This window comes from Sitophilus oryzae, unplaced genomic scaffold, assembly GCF_002938485.1.
Source record: "Sitophilus oryzae breed Bouriz unplaced genomic scaffold, Soryzae_2.0 scaffold_1586_pilon_pilon, whole genome shotgun sequence".
In the NCBI taxonomy this organism is placed as follows: domain Eukaryota; kingdom Metazoa; phylum Arthropoda; class Insecta; order Coleoptera; family Curculionidae; genus Sitophilus; species Sitophilus oryzae.
In genome coordinates this window covers 786,088-803,199 of record NW_022146265.1, presented here as the reverse complement: position 1 = coordinate 803,199, position 17,112 = coordinate 786,088, and the positions used below count along the sequence as shown (strand labels likewise).

Sequence of the window (17,112 nt, the reverse complement as noted above, 5' to 3'; positions counted from 1 at the left end):
ACCGATGTTTTTCAGGAACCGCTCTTTACCGTAGTTTACCGGTCTGGTTCGCCTGGTTTTGCAACGGAATACAGCTTTAAATGGGAGTTTATCATGGAGTTCATAGTGCACAAAAAGTCGTCAAAATATCACGAAAAAATGGGGCTCTTCGAGACTCACGTCGAACTCAGTGATGAGGTGTTCTGGTGTTTCCCTATTTTCACCACTCGCTTCTTAGCTTCAATCTACTTCTGAGGCGTTCGTTGAGGAGTTAAAAACTTAGGTTTATCTAAATCTAGGTTTTTAGATACTCTGCATATTATTAATGTTTCGTAAATTTTCTTCTAGAATGTATTACTAATAGTAAAACATTATATTTTTCATAATATATATAAATGTTGATTAGTCGAAATAAAGTTAATTAAATGTTGCTGTTATACTATTATCGTAAAAATTTATTTATATGTTATTATCTTCGTAACAATTAATATGAACTTAAATGAAAATAATATTTGTTAAAAGTGAATTCTAATATCCCGTAACTTAAGTACTATGCAACTAAATAAAAATGACATTATAGGCGGTGCCCTAGGAAAGCAAGTCTAGCGAATTCCTTTGGAAGTCTGAATAATCAGTATGACTTGATTATAAAATAAAAAGGATTGAATAATAGTTAATTAAACAGGTTAAGAATAAAAAATTTTATCTCTTCCAACTAAATACAATTAACTATGTTTTCTATGTTTTTGCATTTATGTATTCACAATTTTTTTACAACTATTTGTAGGTATAAGCGGTATAAGTTTATATATAAAAGTTTTGTTTTTGCATTAAACTGCATCAACTTATCATTATTATTATCATTTCTGTTTAATAAAATATAATAACAGACTATTGAAAGATAGGTTTAATAAAACCTATCTTTAAAACCTTTAACTAATAACATTCTATTCTCTGTAATGGACAAAAACTGCTACAAAGCTTTTTTATTTCCCTGTAATCCATATCATATCAATATCAATGCAATGTTCGTCGAAGCTTGAATAGTGTTATTAGAGGTGTTCAGATATTCTCATAAATATTCTCTTTATATCGATATTTGAAAAACAATTGATGAAATCGTAAATACAGACTAAGGAATCTTGATAACAGATATTTATCTTGTTGTTCGTAATATTTTTGTTATTAAAGTAAAATACAGATATGACCAAATGAACAAAACATTATGTTGTTATACCTATTCTTTTAACTGGAAACTAAAATTTTATTTTATTGTATTACTTGGTCTATGTTATAGAAACCTGTAAGTAATACTTTCAGATCATACATCTTAATTTACTGTAACCAACATTAACAGCAAGATTTGTTCCTTTTGGAGGTATTTAATATTGTTAATACTAAGGCTAATTCGACATATCTTTTTTGTGGTTCCGTAACTGATCCCTTTGAAGTAGGTATAAAGTATACAAGGTGTCACAAGCAGAAATAACAGTAATTACTAGTTCTCTTATTTTATATTGATATCTCCTTTTTCATTGTAGATTTAATGTCTGTTGGTAATCTTAAATATAAAGAACATAGGAAATCCCATGCAAGTTTTCCCCATTTTATTTTACAGAAAAATGTCTTTGAACATTTTTAAAAAGCATCACATGTGCACTACATTGCGCATTGCGCATATTTGCAGTTAAACTTCTTATTTCCGTCTGTCTGTCCATCCGTATGCCCCTCTGTCCGTCTGAGAAGTCCATTCGGGTTCCTCTATCCATGTGACGAGTTTGGTGCCAATCGACCCATAATTAAGAAAAATCCTGATGATTTCGTCCATTTAGAGGCATCGGTTCGAAACGTCGAGGGCGTCATCCTGTAGCCCGTCCAGATGACGATGGATGACAGTCCTCATATAATTTCACTATAATTTCACATATAAAATGAGAGCAATCTAGATTTCATAGCCATCGCTGACGCCGTTTTTTGTATCGTACGGTAGTTATAACATTTGTCCAAACATTATGGAATAATGGTAACCTCTGATGTAGAAATGCTATAAATATAAAAAGTTATTAATTTAACTGTTTTTACACTTAAATTTATCTTTATATTTTTCTTATGGAAGAAACTCAATCATATTCAAATATAGAATGCCACTCTCAAGAATAAAACAATCGGCCAATGTGTAGAATGTAGAATGTAGAATGAGTAAGAGGGGGGTTCACTGTGACCTTAAAGATCTATTGTGCCCCCCTTTCTTGAGTCATTATTAAAAAGTCATCACACAATGTCTAACCCATCATACCCCTGTTGTAGAGGGAACAGGGTATTTCCCATCCTCCTCTGACAACAGTTCTTCCTCCGAGGGTATACACTCTTCCACCAGGGTCGGAGTTTGGCCCTCCGTGCCGCTCTTCACAGTCGTGGAGCTTGCCTCCGGCTGAGGAACCCGTGAGGTGGAGGCTGGAGGATCTGTCTCCATTTTCTCCACCTCTTTAAGTTGGTCTCTCCTTAGACCTGATACCGGTGTTGTCCCGTATCTGTAATAGAGGATATGTCCCTCTTTCTCTATTGCCTCCTTGGATTTGATGTTAATTCCTATTGTGAGGTCCTAATCATGATCCTCCTCCCTCGAGTTGATGACTCGCCAACTCGATGTCATCACATTGAAGTTCTGACCTTGGATAAGGCTCAGCAGGTAGGTGGTGTCTTTCCTCTTGCTCATCGGCAGAAAGACCGTTATGGCCGCCCCTTTAGGGATGTTTTCTTCCTTTACTGCAACCAGTTCCGGCCCTTGCCAATTTTTAAGCTTAGGTACGATTTCCACCAACCAATTCGCAGATTCTTGAGATACACAATCATGCCCACCCGAAAGTGTATCCCCGCAAAACGAAACTGACCCACATTTTGTAGATCGTTGTGTTGCGATCCGATCGCCACTACTTCGTCCAGTATAGCCTCTTCTAGAGACCTTTGCTGGTCGGTTGTCAGAGCAACATCTGGGAAATTCTTTGGCAGGACCGCCATTTTCACTTGTCCAGCAATAGCGGCAAAGCTGGTGATACGTCCCTGCTTGCCTCCCGGTGTTGGACGGCTTTCCATCCTGGCTTTTTTCTCTCCCTGCCGGAGAAGAGGTGAGAGGTTCGCGCTCCCTCTCTTGCCCTTTGATGGAGATGAGTCAGGCTGTTTTTTGGTTTCTTTACTCTCTCCTTTTCGGAGGAGTGTTTTCGCTTTTGCTTCCTCTGGAGCAAATCCTTTGTGGAGCAGTCGAAGGTATCTCCGTGCTTCTGCTCCGCTAAGACCTCAGAGGATCGTCTAGCCCGCCTGGTTGACCCAGGCCGGGTAGACGAAACGGTAGCTTATGTCACTTATTGGGTCTAGAGGTTGGCTCCCGACCCTTGCTGGAGAAGGTAGTAGCTTGTGTGCCACTTGTGGAGGATGATCCTAAGCAAGTGTCAGCCGCCCCTCCTGTAGTTTCCTTTGGATTTGGATCCTTGGAACTTTCATTTGTTAATGTTCCCACTGTCGCTAGGGGGCTTCTCCCCCACAGGTTCACCGGTGATGTTTTTAATACTAGATCTCATAGTGTTCCCACGAGTCGCTAGGGATAGTCGGTCCACTTCTATAGAGCCCTGCATGCAGAAATAAAGGGTAAATGCAATGGGGTGCCCCTTGATGCCCCAAGGTTGAGGCCAGTAATGGCTAGTCCTCTATCTAGCCACGCATCCCATTGACCTGATCCCGCCATCGTAGTATTTAGGTTTTTGTTGAGGTTGTCTCCTCTTGATCCAGGCGGTTAAGCCAAAACACCCCGCCCCCCCCCACACACCCTCTACCCCACCCTCTACCCACGAGACATGACTACAGTCAGTAAAGGGTGCCTGGTATGACGGACAGCCAAATTATAATATGGTTAAGCCATATAATATAATATATGGCCATATAATATGGTTAAGCCAAAACACCCCCCCCCCACACCCTCTACCTACGAGACATGACTACAGTCAGTAAAGGGTGCCTGGTATGACGGACAGGGGTAGCCCCGTCCGGCAACGTTATATGTCTTGGTGCAATTCCCTGGCCACGACACTACAGCCAGGGACAAGACAATAAGATGCTTCTTAGACCGAGCTAAAGTGCTAGAAGAGATTCTTCCAGCACCTGACAAGGAGCTTCCCCGACGACAAGGTTTTGCATCTCCTAGGGGAAGCGGCCAATGTGTACTACCAGTTATAACCTATGCATTCAAAACCTGGATACTTAAAACGGACATCATAAGGAAACTGCAGGTCGCACAACGCTCAATGGAACGAAATATGCTGGAAATAATCAAGAGAGACCGTAAAAGAGTAGAGTGGATACGACAAAAAACCCAGGTAATAGATATCATCCACAGAGTCAAATCCCTCAAATGGCAATGGGCAGGACACCTGGCAAGAAGAACGGAAAACAGATGGACCATAAAAATTACAGCATCGTATCCACGAGGAATTAAGACACCTAGAAGAAGACCGAACCTGAGATGGGACCATGATATTAGGAAATTGGCAGGGATAACTTGGGCCTGCATAGCCAACAATAGACAGCAATGAACCCAACTATAAAGAGAGTATGTAAGGGGGCCTACACCATAATTGGAAATGGTTGAATATGGTTGATGCACAATTCGTTTAACTCCACTTTTCAAAGTGGAGTTAAACGAATTGTGCATCGAATAGGTCAAATATCTCTTGAATAATCTGCAATGCCATATATCGTCAACCAAAAAAGGACAATGACATAGGAAATATATTATTTTTGAAACCTTATAATTAAAGCGTAACAGACATTGATTTATAATAACAGATTGACTGCAAGATATGCACACAGTTGCGTTCCCATCTGATTTTCTTTAAATCGTTCAATTTATTGCACCATTTCCTGAAACAATACCACCGTATACACGCTAAGTCCCAATACAGTTAAAGTGAATATATTAACGCATAAATAGTTACAACGCAAATCGCACTTTATATAAATAATAATTAACAATTTCTTCATGTAAAGGTAACGACAAACAGATAAAGAACTACACTACAAGATATATAACTGTATCTGACCTATATTCGAATCAGTTCTCATATATATCTGTCTATTGTCACATTGTTTAGTATGGTGTTGATTCAGGTGATATTCTTTTGTGCAATCTGTGTTTTGCCATGTAAGTAGATCGGAGTGATAGTAAGATTTGTTACGATTGATTGGGTTTGAAGAATTTCCTTAATAAATTCAATTATATTTTTCAAAATATTTATATTGATATAGGTGAATGTGTGTTAGATAATTTGTTTAATATTGCTTGAAGATATGTTAGATAATTTGTTTCTGGAATTTTCTTTATTCTTAGTATAGAAGTAATATTTTTAATTTAATAAATGATATCCCTTAAAAATCCTGAAATTTTGTAGTAAGACTACAAATAAAATACTTCCATGCCGGGTGCCTTTTTTACTTTTTCGGAGAAAAAAACAGATTTGGTATGTTAGAATATGATACAAATGTATGTATGACATAAATTAGGATTTTTGGTCACTTTCTGTTTCACCGAAAATAACTACAACTTTTGATTTATAAATGGTATCCCCGGTATTTGTTTATTTATTCTATAGAAAATGACACTCTCAATAGAATGATCAACTTTTGACATTTTCGCATATGATTTATTTGAGAATGTAACATATGCGGTTTATAACGACATTTGACTCGAAATACCAAGTGTGTGGAACCAAATTATTCGTAAAAAATGCTTTTCCAAATATGCTAATGAGCCACTCTTGTTTCATTTGAAAAAAATGAGATATGATTAAAAATACGATTTGGGCATCTTTTAACCGGTCAGGACAAAAAACACGAAAAACATTAATCGAACAAATATATTTTTCCAAGGCTCCTTGATTAAAATTTAGTATTTTTAACACAGCCATGGCATTTTAGATTGAAATTTAAATACAATTTTATTTTTCTTAAGCAAAAATGTCAAAAGTTGACATATCATAATATGTCATTCTATTCGTCATTTTCTAACGAATAAAGTAAAAATTGCACCGAGGCGAGGGTGCTATTTAAAAATCAGAAATTGTAGTCATTTCCGATAAAACAGGAAGTGACCAAAAACAACTGAAAACGTCAATCAGTCCTAATTAATGTCATATTACACAAACATACCAAATCCCGTTTTTTTATCTGAAAAAATAAAAAAGTTATAGGGGATGAGCCACTTTTGAAACGCACCCGGTATATTTTCTAGTACTACAAGTATGATCTAGTAAAAAAGCATTACAGTGTCCTTCGGAGGATAATCGATGATGTTGGCCCGATCCCCATATGGTTGTTATTAGAAATTGACATAAAAACTTTTGAAAATTATTATCCAGTTTAGAAAAAAGACAACTCTGACTCAATTATATTTTCTAAATAGATTTGAGTGTGAATAATTGATTTTAAGCTTTGTCCTGTTTGTTTATCTAAATATTAATTTTTAATGTCAATTCTTCTATTTTTTCTAGTCTATTTAGTCTAATCAAAGAAGTTTTTATGTCAATTCTTAATAAATTATAAATAGGGATCAGTTAGATAGAAATTATCATCGACGGTCACTGTAACGCCATTTTTCCTTCACTTAGTACAGTTACAGTATACTAAAATCATATGTTATTTACCTTTAAAATTACCTTAACTAATTAATAAACCTTAATTAATTAATAACCCATTGCTGACCTAATTTGTTAGGAAAATGTTTATTTTTGTATTTTATAGTGGTTATGAGCAATCTTTGAATAAGAAGACTAAGGAAGGAGCATATCAAAAATCTTAGGTGCACCGCGATGGGCCTCAAATATGGCCGACTTAAATTCCGGTTTATCAGTGTCCTTCTAATTTTATTTAAAAAATGTAAAACTATGATGTAGGGTAGACGTGGGGTAGACTCAATAATTTGTTGTTTTATTTTACGTTGTGAATAAATGTTGGTAGTTATTAAAATTGTTATAAAAATATATAATTCTAATAAAAATAGGTAAGTAATAATAAGTTTTTAGTAACACAAACATCCGATACGCTACTGAAGCAGGTAAGTCAAATTAACGTATCTAAATTCTTTGACATCTAATCTTTGACAAGTAATAAATAAAAGCTAAAATGCAAGAAAAATATATAATTTAGTTAATTTAAGTGAATTTCATAAATGATCGGTTTACTACACGTATGTATATTATATAGTCACTTGCGAAAAGTTGTTCCATTATTTCACTCAATTTTTGCCGAGATCTACCGCACGCTACACAACCAACTATTTTAGAGTCTTTTTCGATAAATCGCGATAATGTCACTGTTAATTTAAGTTCTGCCACAATTTCCATCTAGATTTACTACCTTTATACAACTATCAGTAGTGGAATAAATAATAAATAACATAAAATAAGCTCCGTAAAGACTGACAAATCCACAAAATTTCAAATCAAATTCAAATGTGTCAAATGAATCGTCAAACAGAACTGTCAAGGATCCCCACCCTAGAGAGCTTTTATGGTGGCTTTTCCGCCCACCATGCATGAATACATGGATAGCATTATGCTCCTTCCTTAGTCTTCTTATTCAAAGTGAGCAATAAATGGAATTCATATTATTATTATTATTATTTTAAAAACTAAAGATTTTGAATTTTTAAAAATCTCAAGTATCAATAGTACTACTGTACAAAATATTTAGGTATATGGGGGAGGGTAAGTCTTAAATAAGTGCAAATATTTTTGAGGGTAGTACCTATATATTCGACCCCAAAAATACGGTAATGAGGTTTTTTTGCGAAAAAAATTGAAATTTTTGGTAAAAAAATATTTGGAAATTTTTTTAGATTTTACTTAAAAACATAATTTCTTGATAATATGGCAATATAGGTAGTAGATTAAATTTACAAAGAAAACCCAGAAAAGATCCAGGGAAAAAGATCCAAAATTGAAGAAAAAATATTTTTTTTGGAAATTTTCAAGTAAACTAACTCGGTTATTTTGGACTTATTTGAAAAAACGGTAAAGAGAAAATATGTTTCTTTTATCGAGATCTACCAGCCCTAAAAATATCATTCGAAACTCCCAAAATGTCATTCGAATTTCTAAAAGCACTTGAAGGAAAATTATAATAAATAAAAAAAAGATAAAGGTTTTAATCCCCTGTAGCTACGGAACAAAGCAGAATCGAACTTATGTTAATATGAAAAATGAATCTTATATTTTGATTTTTAAAACACCCTGTATTTTCAGTCCATAGATTAGATATTTGCAGTCTATTATTATCAACTCGAAACAAAATGCCCATTTGGAGGAAACATTTTTTGTCCCATTTTATTGAACCATACCCAAGTAGCATTTTCACGACTTGCGACCACATGTTTACTAAATACAACTTTGGATTAGTTACAAAAAATAGTTAGCTCCGCACCTTGGGTATTAAAATAAATATAAGCGTTGTTGTAACGTTGTGCCGACGTTGAACTAGTACTACAACAAAGTAAAAGCTTCGGCGACGTCGAATAAACGTTGTCTTTTAACCTTTTTTGCTTAAGTGATCTTTAGGTGATTCGGACAACGTAGTTACAATGTTGGGCAATAAACAGTTTTCCGACGTCACTTTCAGGACCTATTCCAACGTTATGCAAACATCGTCTGTTTTACTAATTCCAACGTTGTTTAGATTTCCTTATTCTTACGTTGGTAGGACGTCGAGCCACTACCTTTTTGCAACTGTTTTGAACCATAACCTTAAATCTTAAATTTTCACTTTATTGTTCTGTTCAGTCAGACAGTTCAGTGCTGTTTTTGTCTTTATAAAAAAAACTTAATTAAAATGGGACATAAGAAAGGTACATATAAAACTAAAATTTAAATATACATCGACATATTACCGATACTTTATCCACTCCCTCGTTTGTTTAGTATATAGAGGGCGGCACAAGCTAGACTCTAGGATGACTAAATTAGGCAATCTTGCGACTAGTATACTACCTGTTAAGGCTGAACTGCGACTTTATTAGTCCAGTATGCGACTACTCGGACAACTCCATCTTAATGTCCAAAACAACACAGTGAAAGCCGCCATGTTGTTGAATAAGAAAATGTTTCGTTCCTAAAATAGCAATTCCTGCTTTTTGAATACATTAACTTGAAATATTTGACCCTAAACAACACGCGGAAACAATTTTTTCGACTGCGAATAAATTATTCTCATTTTACAAAAAAAAAATTAAGAAATTTTTTAAAACTTCTTTAATTTTAAGGCCCATTAGTATTTTTCAAAGTAGAAACAATACATTTATCAATAAAGTTGTTTGCGTTTAACTTTTTTGCCTTGGGTAACGAGTTACAGAGTTGGTTAAAGTGTTTCAATAATTATGATCTTCAAACATCCTCCACACCTAAATACTTTTGTTTTGTTTTCCTTTACTGCCATCTGGCATATGTCTCTAACTAAATCATAAAAATAATATTTTTACTATAATTATCCCAATTTAGGATAAAACGCGACTTAGACGCCATATTATTATAGTTTTGTATTTCTGTGAATTAGGATTTTAAACAACGTTGTTAACTAAATTAGGCTGCTAGCCAACGTCGGTATCCAACGTCGTTTCGACCCAAAAATTATTCTCCAAACTAGTGCAGACTAGGGTTGGCACGAGGTTGTGCCGATGTTGCGCCCCGACGTTTGGTCGCGTGACACAACGTTGTCCCGACGTCCAAATGCTGCTTGGGTATAAAAGGATGCCATGTTGATGGAAAATAAAAAAAAACGGATTATTGTGATAGGAATAAAGTATGCAGCTTATGAACATTTTATATAGTAGGAATAATAAAGGAGATTGATTCGGAAGCAACCGGAAGCAACTAGAGAAGCAGTTGTTAAAAATATTAATTATTTTTAATTAATTTATAAAGGTTCTTTGTTCTTTAAGAAAAAAACTAACAAAGTCTTAAAAAGCAAGAATTTAGCATAAAACTGGACAGTTAAACTGCGTTAAAGAACTGAGCGTCTGTGGGGACTCTTAAGGTTGTCGCCCACTAGACCGCTGCGCGGCGCGGCGCTGGGAAGAGAATTTTTTCCGGTTGCGAAGGAACTGCGTCCACTATAGCGCGCTTTTGAAACGCGGCAACGCTATTTATTTGTTATAGTCGAAGTGTTTTTTACTTACTGTAGTTTAGTTTTTAAAGCAATGAGTTCAAAAAAAAACCCTGATCTTTTTTATATATTTAGGTAATTAGAATTTAAAAATTGGAGATTGTCACTTTTGTTAAAAAGTGGAGATTGCCGGTTTTGCCTCTACACCCCTCAATTATATTAAATCTTTGATAGAACGGCATTTCGTCCATCTGTCTCTAGTGAGGGAAGACTTAAAAAAATATCATATTCCTTTATGAAAATCGATTTGCCTAATTTACCTTTAAAAATACAATTCTACCATTGATACGTATCACTAGTTCCTAGTCAAAAAGCTAACTGAAAAGACTCGAATGAAAAATTATTTCCCATGTGAGTACGCATACTGCAACGCGCAAAAACGCGGGAGACAGAAAAAAGTTGCTAGAGAAGTCTTCCGACTTCTTGACGGAAATCCCGCGGCGCGCTTCTGCGCTGCGCGCTCTGATGTGCGTTGGTCCATTTAAATACATGGCAAGCAGACAAAAGAAATTTCCACATGGCGCCGCGCCGCGTCGCGCTGCGGTCTAGTGGGCGACAACCTTTAGTCTTCGTCTAATAAATTTCTTATTACATAAAATATATAAGTGAAATCAAAATGCAGCTATTTTAACCGAACTATGCGGCTTGTTTTTAAACCATATTTTGTTGATATTTTTGCCGATTTTATTTAAGATCTTTAACAACTTATTGACTAACCTATAAATAATTCAACATATTCGTTATTTGTAGTAGTTTAACATAAAACATATAATACTGTTTTTGCTTTAAAACAGCTATAGAGAGAAAGTATAACATGCTTGTAGTTATAGTGACATACAATTCTTTTGTCAACTGAGTAATGTGTAAAATCGTTTACTCTCATAGTGTAGTACAAATAGAGTTTCCATTCTTTTGTTCTTTTCAATTTCTAAAATATAACTGTTATTAAATAAACAGTTTGTAGTTAAATACTATGCAAAAGGCGTTAAATCCTTGGAATAATATTTAAATATTAGAAATATATGCAAGAGAAATTTATAATACAATTTTATTTATTCAATCTATATTAATTATTGTCATCGGAAAAATTTAGAACTATCATGTTTCTTATACAGGGTGTTACAAAAATGGTCGAGCACATATTTCGTTATAAATAACATTAGCGAAAAAAAGAATAATAAAATTATGATAATTCTTCCCTTATTAATGAAAATTGTATGGAATTATGTGCTTTATGGTTAATAAAGTTAACTATACCGGGTGGGTCTCAAAAGTGGCTCACCCCTATAACCTTTTATTTTTTCAGATAAAAAAACGAGATTTGGTATGTTAGTATATGACATAAATTAAGATTGATTGACGTATTCAAATGTTTTTAGTCACTCCCGGTTTCCCCGGAAATGACTACAACTTTTGATTTTTAAATAGAACCCTCGGTATTTTTTTACTTTGTTCGATAGAAAATGATACTCTGAATAGAATGACGTATCATATGTCAACTTTTGACATTTTTGCATACGGTTTATTTGAAATTGTAACATGCGGTTCATAATGACAATTTGATTTGAAGTACCAAGTGTGTGTTATCAAATTATTCGTAAAAGATGCTTTTTCCAAATATGCTAATGAGCCACCCTCGTTCCATTTGAAAAAATTGAGATATGATTAAAAATACGATTTGGGCATTTTTTAACCGACCAGGACAAGACACTAAAAACATAAGACCATTAAATCTATTTTTTAGAGGCTTCTTGATTAAAAATTAGTGTTTTTAACACAGTCATGGCACTCTGGATTGAAATTTAAAATACAATTTGTTTTTGAGCGAATATGTCAAAAGTTGACATATGATATGTCATTCGATTCAGAGTGAGATATTTTCTATCGAATAAAGTAAAAAAATACCGAGGGTGCCATTTAGAAATTGACCGAAAACAATTGAATACTTCAATCAATCCTAATTTATGTCATAGACTAACATACCAAATCTCGTTTTTTTATCTGAAAAAATAAAAAAGTTATAGGGGTGAGCCACTTTTGAGACGCACCCGGTATATTGTTAACTATATTTAACAATTATTACTTTACCAAGTCTTATACATACATATTTTTAGGTCTTCCAATTTCATTCAAGACAAAGAACCCTATACCGGATGGGCGTGTTGTTGGGGGACAAAAAGCTTCCATTGAAGATTTTCCCTACCATCTTTCTCTATTATTTCGAGGAAACCATATCTGTGGAGCTACTCTTATTGACAAGAAGTGGGCATTGACAGCAGCCCACTGCGTGCAGGGTTTTGACAAGAATCTGCTATCATTGAGGTTAGTTGATCTTCTTTGTTGCAATAAAGGCTAATAAAAATTTTAGGGCTGGTACCTCAATCCGAAATGCGGATGGTCAAATATTGAGATTAAAAAACGCTGTCATTCATCCACGGTACGCTTCCTCGTTGGTGGATTTCGATATAGCCATCTTAGAATTAGCAGAACCTGTTACAATTCCCAATGCCAAGCCCGTTGATTTACCCAAAGAAGGCAAGTTAATTTATTATATTATACTTTTTTATTATCTTAGGTCAGCGTCACGTCTATTGCAGATAATATCACACTAGTATATACACCGCATAGTAATCTTAACTAAAAAAAATAATTTCCTATTTATAATAAAGACAAGTGGAGATAAATGGCGATTAAACTGCCGACACCTCTAGAAAAATTCTAATATTAATTTACTTTACCTTCAGTTAAAATTAAAATTTTCACCAGTAATGTAGTATCAATTACGTAAGAAAAAATGTGTAGGTTGCAGTATTGTTAAACGGTTTTACACGGTCATTAAATGACGACCTTATTTTGTTCATATTTATATTTTGTTTCTATTGAAATGAGAATTATATTTTTATTCATCTTAAGTGATATTGCACGATATCTTTCTGGGCTAGCCAAATAATAGAGAGATAAAATATTGAACATTGATCGTTTTAAAGGGACCAAGCTACTCTATTATTTTAAATATGATAAACAGGGCCGACCCTAGGTTTTTGGCCGCCCCGGGCAAACTTTCTGAAATAGTTGCATCTCCTCTCTAAAAATACCACAAAGCTATGAGGAAAAAAATACATTTTCGGAAACGTTACTTATTATAAATTATATTTACAAAAATATTAATATACAAATTTAGAAAAACAGAAGAATAATCTTATAGTAAACTAAACATAACTAAAACATAATTCGAGCTTTCTTTTCCGCAAAGGAGCAAATTAGTTCATCATAATTTAAATTACTGGCAATTTCATTTTAAGTTCGGTCACTTAGCATCGGCACTTTGAAAATCGCGTATCAAAAGCCAGAAGCCGCCTCGACCGATACGCCGGATTTCGATGAAAACAGGAGTGGAAGCCGGGGTAAATAGAAGCCGCATTTTTACCGATCGCAATGTGCGACAAGGTGCAGGGGAACGTGGGGTATTTCAAAAATACTTAATAGTAAATCTATAAATCAGTTTATTGGTGTATTACATATAAATATTTAGACATGGCAAGATAAAAAAAGATATAGCAAAAATAAAATAAATTTTAAAAACAAACACAAAAAATAAAGCTACACAATATCAACAGTAAATAATGTAAAAGTATATTACGTAACGAGTGTTTTGGAAAAAATAATATTACGCACAAGTGCAGTACTCCATGAGTGCGTAATATGGTTTTCCAACACGAATTACGTACACTATAAAATTCAAAGCTGAAACTATTAAATGTCAACAACTTTTGATGTTTAAATGGTATCCTCGGTATTTTTTTACGTTATTCGATAGAAAATGATACTCTGGGTAGAAAGACATATCATATGTCAGCTTTTAACAGTTTCACATATGATTTATTTGAAAGTGTAACACGCGGTTTATAACGACAATTTGACTCGAAATACCAAGTGTGTGGCATGAAATTATTCGTAAAAAATACTTTTTCCAAATATACTAATGAACCACTCCTCTTTCCATTTGAAAAAATTAAGATATGGTTAAAAATACCATTTGGGCATCTTTTAACCGGCCAAGACAAGACATGGAAAACATTAGACGATCAAATCTATTTTCCCAGGACTCCTCGATTAAAGTTTTGTTTTTAAAAGAGCTATGACACTCAATATTGAAATTTTAAAAGATTTTTTTAAAGCTAGAACGCCAAAAGTTGACATATGATATGTCATTCTATTCAGAGTGTCATTTTTTATCGAATAAAGTAGAAAAATGCCGAGGTTCCGTTTAAAAATCAAAAGTTGTAGTCATTTTCGGTGAAACCGGAAGTGACCGAAAAAAATTGAAAACGTTAATCAATCCTAATTTAGGTCATATACTAACACACCAAATCTCGTTTTTTTATCTGAAAAAATAAAAAAGTTATAGGGATAAGCCACTTTTGAGACACACCCAGTATATGATTTTTCGTGTAAAAAAATAAAGTGTTCTTGAATAATTCTAATTAGATATTTTAAATAATTTTTTTCCAGTGGCGAAAAACTCAATGTTATTTTTAAGAAATAATAAAAATAATTATGCTTTTTTTATAATAAACTAATAAATAATTAACTAAGGCCAATGTGATCAGTAACACTTTGCAATGAAAATTAAATAACCACTTGAAAAATAATTCCATATGCATGCGAGACCACTCTGTAATAACGCCAAAATCAGAGTAATACGCCGAACGTGATCCGCCGTGTATGCTGGGTCCAAAGTCCACACACCAGTAATACACACTGGGAAACACGTGCGTGAAGCGGCTTTTGATACCTGCCGCCGGCACAAGTGACGGAACTTATATTTTATTCTGTAAACTTTGCCGGAAGTTACCGAAACTGGTAGTGTAAGCAAAATCCTTAGTGCTATTACACATATTTGGTAGATTTCCATCCAAATTGTTTGAATAGATAAATTCTAAAATTTTTTGTGAGTTATTTATTTTCTCATTTTCTTTTTCAATCAAGACATCAAAAGAAATCAGTTCATCTCGCAGTTCAAGACCATTTAAATCTTTGCTTTCACCATCAGTTAAGCACAACTCTAAGTCAAGGCAATGTTTCACGAGATCTTCTTTATTGATTTGGAGAATTGCTTCAGGAATATTATTTAAAAATGAAAAGTAATTAGAATGAACTCTCAATAATTCAAATCTCTCATCAATTGAGTTAATAATTTTATCTACAACGACAAAGAAAATTTCAACTTTAAATTTTTGACATGGGTCGTTTATTGGTTCATCCTGAGCTTCATACAAGAATTGTCGCGTTTTTTTTTTCTTGGACGGGCTTTAGTTTCTATGCAAAATTTGGTTTCGATTTCTAATTCTTGGGCCAACTCAGCTGCATCGACCAGCACTTCCTGGAAGTATTTATCATTTCTACAACTCCGAAAGTGACTGCCAAGTGACTCTAAAGATTTAGTAGATTGAACTATATTTAAATCGGGCCTCTGCAGAAGCTTGCTAACAAAGTTGATCTTATTTAAAACTTCGTTCCAAAAAATCAAACCTCCTAATTTTTTTTGCTAAGCCATCATTCTCATTCCTAGCAGTTGAAGCAAGTCAAATCTTCCGAAATTTCTACTAAGGAGTCATAGATATCCTCAATTTGATATTTTAAAGCTTTAACGGATTCTACACTGCTTTCCCAACGAGTATCGCTAAGTGGTTTTAGAGTTAGGAATTTTATTTTTGTTTTCAGTAAAGCCCATCTATTTGCGGAAGCGGAAAAAAACATAAACAGCTTGTACAAGAGAAAAACTTGTACTTTCAAATGTGGCTTTGACAGCGTCATTAATAACTAGATTTAAGTAATGAGCTGTGCACGGTACAAACATTGCTCTTCTATTTATATCAAGTATTCTCTTTTGAACACCAACATTTTTACCCCGCATATTAGCTCCGTTGTCATAGCCCTGACCACGAACGTTTTGAAAGTCCAAGTCCAATTCATTCAGTTTTGACAGCACGACCTCTGTGAGACCCCGGCCAGTTGTATCATTTAAAGGTGAATGTTCTATGAAACTCTCTTTAACTGTGAACGGGTTGGCCTTTTCATATATTATTTTGATCTGGAGTACAGTCCAAGATGATGGAAAAATATTTTGAGTCCAGAATATCAGAAATTATTCTCTTTTTAATATTATTTGAAAAGTGACTTATTAATTTATTTTGGGATATTGTGTCCTAAATAATGAGTTTTTCTTTCCAAATTTGGAGTTTTTCAATTTTATTAAGATGCTCTTTCATGATGGGATCAAACTGAGCAAGCGACTCAACTGTTTTCAAAAAATTCCCATTATTTTTAACGTATAACTTTTCGGATGATCCGCGCAAAGCAAGATTTTGGCCGGTCAGAAAAAGTATAATAGTATATATTATTCTTTTCAAAATATTTTTCCAATGTTCTTTTATTAAATTTAGCACTTTCTGGTGAGTGGTATCAATGGTAGTGTCGTTCTCAAAAGATTTCTGAAGCATTTTTCACTTATTATAATTCATGACATGTATTTTGCTAACTTCATGAGAAGTTAGTGTTTCTGAAAGATGTTTCCAATCCCGAAAGCCGTTTTTAAATTAATGATGTACATTTATCATTTGCAGAAAATAATAACTTACACGGAAAGCAATAAACTGAATCCAGTAATTTAGAATATATTAGCCATTCCCTTAGAGTATTTTCTCCGTTGGCTAGTCTGCAATAATTTTTACTAGTAAACCTTCTTCCTTTTTCATTTATGGGAAACGTGCAATTATTCTCATTATTTTAAAATTTTATTGTAAATATTGAATAGGTAGTTGTGTTATGATAACGGATGTGTTGTTTCAAAATAAATATTTTTTTAATTCCAATTTTAAAAAATGAACCCAGGTAAATGGCCGCCCCAGACAAACGGCCACCCCGGGCGGC

The 17,112-nt window shown here is 34.0% G+C and overlaps 1 protein-coding gene across 1 annotated transcript in view; it reads left to right on the top strand.

Annotated features, from left to right (window-relative positions):
- The window catches only part of LOC115879706 (transmembrane protease serine 9-like), a 47,441-nt gene that overhangs the window by 28,030 nt on the left and 2,299 nt on the right, over positions 1-17,112 (top strand). The window contains exons 7-8 of the mRNA XM_030896664.1: positions 12,294-12,501; positions 12,548-12,714. Coding sequence (XP_030752524.1) covers positions 12,294-12,501; positions 12,548-12,714 — 375 coding nt within the window. The remainder of the gene's footprint in view (positions 1-12,293; positions 12,502-12,547; positions 12,715-17,112) is intronic.